The sequence below is a fragment of the Melampsora larici-populina genome (assembly GCF_000204055.1).
Source record: "Melampsora larici-populina 98AG31 unplaced genomic scaffold MELLAscaffold_36, whole genome shotgun sequence".
NCBI lineage: Eukaryota > Fungi > Basidiomycota > Pucciniomycetes > Pucciniales > Melampsoraceae > Melampsora > Melampsora laricis-populina.
In genome coordinates, this window is record NW_006768800.1 from 275,916 (window position 1) to 285,079 (window position 9,164).

At 41.6% G+C, this 9,164-nt stretch overlaps 1 protein-coding gene across 1 annotated transcript; it reads left to right on the forward strand.

Annotated features, from left to right (window-relative positions):
• MELLADRAFT_90250 (uncharacterized protein) lies at positions 1-2,045 on the forward strand (the record flags this gene model as incomplete). Its single annotated transcript, XM_007413317.1, has 4 exons — positions 1-436; positions 502-1,613; positions 1,704-1,994; positions 2,043-2,045. The coding sequence occupies 4 exons, from the start codon at positions 1-3 to the stop codon at positions 2,043-2,045; spliced, it is 1,842 nt and encodes a 613-aa protein (XP_007413379.1).
• Positions 2,046-9,164: the final 7,119 nt, after the last annotated feature.

Genomic DNA, 9,164 nt, shown 5'->3' on the forward strand with positions numbered 1-9,164 from the left:
ATGCCCGACAATCACGATGAGTTCTTTGACGAGGATGATGATAGCTTCTTTAACGATGCAGCAGTTCTTGCCCAATTAGATGAAGTTGAGACTCAATTCACGAACACCCAAAAAGTTTCCCAACCTCCAGTCCCACCTACCAAGCGACCTAAGCTCAACCATCCAGTTGCTTCACGTTCGATCGCACAACAACGACATGACCCCATGGATTATGATGGTCCTTCATTTTACGTGGACGAAGCAGGACAATATCATAACTATAAGTCTCCCGATCAACCTCAAAGAAACCGCGCTGGAGTCTTGCCAAGTGAACCAAGAATCGTAAAGCCATCTGTCAGCGTGCAATCAAATCGACCGACTTCAAACAATGTACAACAATACGCACTCCAAACACGACAACAACCGCTTAAATCAGGTCCCATCCAATATCCACGTGGTTTGTTCAATTCTGTAAAGCTTGATGAGGGGCATTGGAATCCTGACATATATCATGGTTTGTAGAGCCAGCCGCCATCAACCGCAATCTAAGTCTTGGTATGCAAGCACTTAGAACTGGTACTGCGACTAGCGTACCTCCTCAACCTAGAGCCGCAGAGTCATCGCGTCCTGGCATCAGATCGCATGTTCCACCGGGCCGGCCTGCCGAGATGAGTTTACAACGGGCACCTGTCTTACAAACTAGTCACAAACCTCCTCAACCACCTTCTCGTGCCAGTTTAGGGCCTCTCCAGACATTTTCGCGCGGGGGGGACCAAGTCATGAATCTTGAAAACGCAAATCCACGCTCAATACAGGCTCCCCAGCGTGATCAGGTCATGGAGGGATATAAAGCAGCCGCCCCACCTCGAGCCCTCCCTTCGAGACCATTATTTCGAGCCGATCTAAACCCTGATCCTTCGCCTCCCACCCATGCACCCGATTCGAGAATGCTCGAATTACAGATAAACCAACAGCAGGAATTAGAGCGTTTACGACACCAGATGGAATCAATGAACCAAGCACTCAGAGAAGCCAATCTAGAAAAAACAAGATTGAGAGGAGAAGTTTCAATTGTTCGATCAAGCTTGACAAATCATCAAACAAGCTCTTTACAACAAATCCAAAGCCTTCGACAAACTGAACAAAAGATCAAAGCAAGAGCAGAAGCAGCAGAGAGAGAACTTGAGCGTCTTCAAAGAGAAAAAGAGACCAATCAAATCTTTAGAGGTTTAGAAGCTAATGCTAGAAAACCTCCTACATCAGTTGCTCGTAAACATCAGGGTAATAGTACTCAATTAACTCAAACTCAAAACTTACCACCGCCACCTGGGACATCGAACGTAAGACCACCCTCAAAGAAGGAGAAAGCTCCAGCCTTTCGCGGTTTTAGAGATGCATTTGATGTGTCTCATGCTCCAGTCTCAGATTCTCAACCGTCACAGTCTACTTCTCAAAGGGTAAACCCAAATGCGTCCCAACGCTTGGTTGATCCTATGGTAGATCGTCCATCTCGCCGAAATTCCTCTGGCAATGACCAAATCCCACGAGGCCCTCAAGTGAACCAATCTGAGACGATGAACGTGGCAGAGCTTGAACGGAACTGTCGTTCAAAACCCATAGAAATTTCACATCGGGTGTGCTATTCAAATTTTCTATCTTTTGTTTCATCTCTCTATACTGTAGGACTATATCCTTAACAAACATCACTTTTGAATACAAAATAGATCATAGCCAACTTGCTACACAATTTCATTATCGATGTGAATCCCAATGTTCCTTCAAAGGAATCCAATTTAGTCGTCGGACTTCAGTTCATCTTACAATGTGAATTCCAAGACCAAAGTATTCAGTCAGAATATAATCGAGTCACTCGAGAATTATTTAATTCTTTGGGTAAATCAATGACAACTGAATGGTCGAATTCAAAAGAGGAAAATCAAGACTCTACTAACTTGGTGATCGGAATCGGGGGGAGTATATTCGAGCTGACTGAAGTGTTTTATAATGCTCGTTTGGTGAGCTCATTTACTTCATCACTTCAATATGTTCTGTTGAACTAATAGTGATTTCATGAGACCCAATTTCTTCAATGACTGTTGATTAAATTTAAACACTAACAAAAAACAATTATGATCGAATTTATCAAGTTAGATTCGATGTTAATTTCGATTTCGATCATCACTTTACTTTGTGAAACGACTCCATTGTTTTGTTCATTATATTTTGAACATCCTGAACTTAAGAAAGGTTATGACTTGATACCACTTTTAGTAAAACTGATTAATGAATTTGGATGTCTGAATGTGAATGAAAAGTTGGAAGAAGAAAGATTTAGAGATCGATTGATGGAGAATCTATTGGATTTACTTGAGATTCTGGTTTGGGGTCCCACTGAGGTGAGTCAACTCAAACTTTGTGAATCCAAATGTCGATGCCTAGCTGATCTTGTATGTTATTTCTTCAAGCACGGCGCCTCGAGATTGGGACAGTTGCTAGATTCTCAGTATGTGTTTGATACACTTCTGAATGTCAATCAACAGGAAAGGTTCCTTTCGCGTTCGATAAGTCTTTTGACGTTACTTGCGAGCGGTAAGCTTGAGGTAGACGGACTCAAGATCATATATCTAAAACCGACTTGTATACTGAAAACGCAACTCTTTGATTGTTTTCAGAACCCACATTGATAGATCACATCTTCACAATACCCTTTAGACCAACAAGTTCAGATTCTCCTGACCATTCCACTAAGTCAACGATACAAAACCAAGCTTTCTTTACTCCTTTGATCGAAAGACTTGTATCCTTTATGTCATCTTCGGATACGATTCCTTCAAAAGTTTTAAGATTATTGATTATTTTTGGATCAACGGATGAGAATGGATTAAATCGAATCACTCATTCTCCTACTTTAATTGCAAGGGTTGTTAGATTAATATGTGAAGATTGTGATTCATTATTAAAAGGTGATGGTGGAGTTAAATATCGTGCTCAATTAGTTTCGTAAGAAATACTCCCTTTTCTCTCACCAATCCTTTCCTTGAAGATTATAGAAGACTAATCAGTTTTTTTGGGGGCAATTTTGGATTCAAAAGGTCTTTAGACAGATTGGAATTATCTATTGAATTGATTTATCAAATCGTATTTCAACCAGGAACTAAAACTTCATTGATGGACTACCTTAGAATAGCATCATATCATCTTCCAGGAATTTATCATGAATTCATAGTTGGAGTTGGAAAAATCGCTTATAGTGAACTACCTAGAACAAACTATTTGGATGTACAACAAACTTCTAGACTTGATAAGATTAGTGGTGGGTGATTACGATCTGTTTTCACTTTCTGAACTTTGAAAAAGAAGAAGAAAACTGAACTAATATTTGGTTTGCTTTTATGGGACGTTTTTTGTTTATAAGATTTGGCATTAGATTTACTTGAATCGGTTGCTTCTCCGGATGAAGCTGATGATCTATTTCAATGTTGTGATGATATGACTCCACCAGAAGAAACAAATCCATAAGAAAAGATACGAAATCCATTATTCAGTAAAGCAAAGGGAAGGATGAAAAGTAAATAATCTTGACTTCAGATATACGCAGTGTGAATTATTATAGAAATCCAAGCAATCATCTTTTGCCTTGTTGGCTTGTTTCTTGTTTTGTTGCTTTGTGTTTGGGACTGAATGACCTTTGGTTTGGTTTGAGGAAGTAAAAGAGGAGTATGCAATGTAACTATCAATTTGTAGCTATGTGGTGTGGATGATTCCCTCAGCCAAATGCTATGAATTGTGATGAAATTTGATAGGGACCTACCTCAACAAAGTCCACTCATTCTGTGAGCACAAGGAACAAGGGACTTCCAGCACAAGTCAAACTTGTGGATGATGGGCACAATTTGTATCAATGGAACTTGTTTTCCACAACTATGACAGTTCCTTGCAAGTTCAGAAGAGGAACATACTTTCATGCATAGTGCAATTGCTATATGGATGTGTATGTATTAGATGCAGCCTTTCTGAACTCATTGCACAGCATTTTTGTGGAACCAAAGCCATGGTGGCATTCATTTCAACTCACCAGGCTAAAGGAAGAAGTCCACTCCAATGGTCATGAGCTCCTGTCTTAAGATCATGCTGCCATTTTGAGATGTGTACTCATGGTGAAATGTACTGGAATCAGTTTTGTGGAGTGATGTGTCAGGGAGAACCCAAGGGGTTGACCTTCTTAGCAAGCATGTATGCAATATTGTATGCAACTGAACGGTGTATAAGCTGTTTTCATGAAGCAAGTGGTATGCCAATGCTGGTTCTGCAATTCAAGACCACAGGTCCATAGGGTCCTACTGACACTACTTGTGTAAGAAGAGGCCCTTCCAGGGATGTAAAAATTGTCCTGCACTTACTATCAAATGTCATTGCTGCATGACATGTTTCATGGATCAATTTGGGGACATGCGGAGAACTGTGACCATCTCAAAGACATGAAGACCAATCAATGATTTCACCAAGCAATGGGCTTGTTTTTTTTCACTATCCACTTTTCATTTGTTATAATCGGGACTCAGAGGATGTATGTGTTGGATTTTTCCTATCTAGTTTAAAGGTCTGCTAGCCACAACCCACAAACCAAACTTCATTTGTGTTATGATCCACACCTAGTTATATTTTCCTTTTACTCACTTCTCACTGAGAAATCAAGTCATATGTTCCTCAGACTCTGACCTCCCTTCCCTTGATCAACAATTAATTGTACCTTCCAGAGATCTTTCACTACTCTGTCTCCCGTGGATACAACTCATCTGATGGCCTGGCCCAGGAGCAAGAAACTGCTGGTCCAAATCATTCAAATAATCTCTTGCTTTCACTACATGACTATGAAACTCAATTACCTGCAATGATTCTATCAGTGAGTGGACATGATATCTTGATCCTAATTAGCTGTGTTGATTTGCATTTATCCCAAACCACAAGAAATAGTATTACAGTCAAACCCCTCTAAATCCATACCCCTCGGTGGAAAGGAAAATGTATGGCTATACACGTAATCCCCTCTAAAGACATGGAAAACATGGCTGTAGAGGGTATCAAAGTGCAGCCATACATATAAAACCCTCTGAAGACATAGAAATCATGTTTGTAGAGGGGTTTTTATGTATATGGCTTGGGCTCTCAGTTGATCTTGCTGAAAAAAATTGAATTTTCTATCAAAGTTTTCAGTAATTGATGTGTTGAGTATCTTATGAGAAGAAAATATTTGATTTTGTAAGTACATCACAAAAGTTTAGTTTCTACTAAAGAAAGAAGTGATGGAGGGCTGAAACTTGTTAGCAAAAAGGGTCTGACTGGTCAATGCGCTTTCAAGAGGAGGAAGAAAGGGGTCAATAGCTGTGCCTTCAGGAAGATCAGAACTTTCAATGAATTGGATGAGTAAAGAAACCGCCTTCAAAGCTTCAGAAGCTGTTGGAGGTATCACTGGGTCAACCACCTCCATCTGAGCAGCCTCGATTTCTAATTGAGTCTGCACCTCAAACCATTCCTCGGCTGTTGCTGAAACAGGTTGAGGATTCTCATCTTCCGGGTTCAAAAGCTCAGAAATTGACATTCTGTTAGCTGAACCAACAATTCCTGCATCCTTGAGTGCTTGAAGGCTGGCCTCAAGATTAACATTTGGAATAAGTGCTATGTATAAAATACAAATACCAGTTAGATTTTATTCCCAATTAAAAAAGAAAAAGAAATTTTTTACATACATCTGTTCGATTCCATCTCCAAAATCAACAATTCCTGTATGACGCCAACAACTCTTAATGCTTGTTGAACTGACCAAAGACCATGCAAGCTTTGCCATTCGCATGGCAGTTAAGATATTGATGGTGTGAAGCTTAGACATCTCGACATGGGCCTTGAATCTTTGTAGTGAACGGGAAAGGAATTGTTGTCAGTATTGAGCTTTGAAAGCATTGATGATACCGGCATCCAAAGGCTGGACATGTGCAGTGAGATTGGGCTTGAAGAATTCCATTCGGATGTTCTTCAGAAAACCATCAGGCACTGAATGACCGGAGAAGTTGTCAATAAGTAGAAGGATCCGACGCCCTTGATTTCCGAGTTGATGATCTCAAGATCCAATCCATTGTTGGAAGATCCTGGTGTCCATCCACACATTCTTGCTTACATAGGATTTGATCTTTAAAGCTTGAGGCGTGAGTTTATTGAAGCAGTGGGGACTTTTGTATTGACCAATGAAGCAGACCGGAGTTCCAAGGCAATCGGAGCCATCAGCATTACAAGGCAAGAAAACTGTAATGTGATCTTTAGATGCTTTGACCCCATGACCTCCTTGTTGGGCAAGGCCTTGGTCAGGAGGTAGTCTGAAAGATATCAAAAATAAATTAGTAAATGATAATGTATATGTACAAGAAATGAAAAGTACTTATGCATAACATAGACCAGTTTTGTCCATGTTGTATATATCAGCTGGCTTGTAGCCAGCAGTGATCGCACGCACACATTCAACTTCAGTTTTGACTTTTTCCTGAGATGCTGAAGCAGCTTCTCCGTGCTTTTTGTATCCGTGCAGGTTGTTTTGCTTCTTGAAACAGTCCAACCAACCACCACTAAGACTCAGCCAGGAACCACTTGGTATACCTTGAAGTCGAGCAAATTCACGCCACTGTTCCTTGATCTTGTCACCAGATAAGAGAAGGCCATTTTGGTTTGCATTCTGAATGTATGTAACAAGGAGCTTATCGACTTTGGGAAAGGTGACTTCTTTTGTTCTCTTGAAGTTTCCTCCTGACTTTGTAAATTTCACACAAATTGCAATCTCTTTTTTGATCCAAGAACTGACGAGAGGTTGAGTGAGGTTGAGGTGCGGATAGAGTGACTCAAAATGTCTTGCAGTTTTTGATTGGTTCTTTCCATTAGCATGATACCAGTCCAACACATAAATTTTCTCATTGAATGTCGCAGAACATTGTTTGTCAGGTTTCTTGGGAGCTGAAAGTTTTTGAAGGGTTTTGCTGCTGGACAAAGTAGGCTGAACAAGGCCTTTTTTTCTCGTCTTTTTTGAATCTTTAAAATCTTGAATCGCTTTTGCTTTCTCGGTTAAAGTGGTGAATGCTTTAAAATCAGATTGGTCAAGCTTTGAGGGCTTGTCCTCTTCCATCTTCAAGATCATATCAATCAGGACTTGCTTGGTAATTAAGTTTCCACCTTCATCCATCCATTCCAAGTTGGATGGTGATACTGACTCTCCGGCTTCAATCTTTTTACTGACTTCTTTAGTTTTTTCTAGAATCTCGTCCTTGAGGATGTTCAAAGCCGCTTCAAGCCGGTCCAGAAGATACTCTTCCGTGGTGATATCGTTTGGAAATTTTGAGGGCAAGCAGGAAGACACAGCAACATAGACATGATTACCAATTCGGGTGATGTAAGGTGGATTAGCTGGATTGAACACTATGGGCTCTATGCCATAGTGCTCTGGTGGTGGTGATTGGTCTTGACCCGCCATTGTAGGTATCAAATGGTATCACCTAGGAGCAAAGATGTGCAAAGGTAGGCAAAGATTCTCAGCCCTCCTGCCTCCGCACTGACCCTTTTTTCTATGGCTTTACGCTGAAAAGATGTTTTTTTTTTGAAATCTGGGTATGGCTTACTGCGTTAGGCGGAACTATGGCTTTTTTGGAATTTTTGGCCCCGCCCAACTTGGGAGAAGCCAAAAACCAAGGCTACAGGCGGGTTATCACTTTACACGGGTAGAGCTTTAGAGGGGTTTGACTGTAGTTCAGATTTAAAGTTGAAAGTTTTCTATACAGAATCAGATCTCAGAAATTAAAGTTCAAAGTTTCAAATCTTATCTCCCTCAAAGACCGCTTCGAATTAAAATCTTCCGACGCCTACACCACGGGGTAATTTGTACCATCGGATGGCGGTCATGGAATACCATCCGAAGGCGAGAAATGCTTGGTGGTGGAGAACCGCCGCCAGATGTTCAGTGGCGCGGCGAGAAAAAGGCGAGATTGCCAGACCTCCGTTAGATGGGCCATATGGCGGCCTAAAGACCGTCTCCGAGTAAAGTTCGTACACCGCCATTCATGAGGGAGCCGATCAGCAAACCTGATTGTTCCTTCCCTCAGCCATGCCATCCACCCCATGTGGGTTGAGGGATTCAGATAGAACAACATGGCAAGGAGTCCCTAGACCAAAGAATGGATTCTAGGAGCTCTCGTGTTGTCAAAATAAAAAAGGGGTGGCTAGAACCACGGCAATGGAGGCAAATGTGATTAAGGAACTTTAATTGCACAGCCTCCGGTTTGATGTTCCTGGAAGAGAGTTCCTCTTACCGTCTTCTGCTTGCCAGACCGACCAGCCGGCTTACCAGCTGATTTCTGGCCGAAATCCCAGCGTTTGACCCGAAATCAGCTGGTATAGCGGTACCAGCCAAAATCTGGTCGAACGCTGGGATTGTGGCCAGCGTTTGGCCAGATCTCGCCACGACCTCTTTCTCGCTCGTATTCCGACAAAAAGTTACCCCCTGGTGTACCACTCTTCATTACAAATCTAAACCTTGATTGTTTCACGTGCTCATCTCAAGTAATTGAATTCACGACGCCGGAATTCAAGACCCCAAGGGACTACTCGGATTCATCTGCCGAGGAGGAAGCTAGCATAGAAGCAGTTAGTGCAATAGGAGAAATGGATCCTCAAAACCTAGAAGGAATCATGCGCCAATTAGCTGAACTGAACCAGCGGGTAAATGAAGAGACAAATTTACTTCAAGCTGTTCAGCGCGAACTACAAGAAATGAAGGATGCTAAACAAAGCTCCCAATCACCCGGCCAAACTTCCGACAATCCCTCGTTTTATAACGCTTCTCTAGCTCAGCCGGTGCCCCAAGCCCAAATCCCAATGGCCCAACCGAGAATTCCTAAGGTTGCGACCCCTGATAAATTTGATGGATCCAAAGGATCAAAAGCAGAAATTTTTCTAAATCAGTTAGGAATTTACATGCAGCTTAATGCAACTTTGTTTGCAAACAATCAGGCGAAAGTTGCCTCTGCTCTTTCCTACACCACGGGAAAAGCCAATATATGGGGACAAAGCCTGATGGACCAAATCCTTGATGATGAGCAATCTCATCTGGTAACTTGGAAACGATTTGTTGAATCTTTCAGAGCCACGTTCTT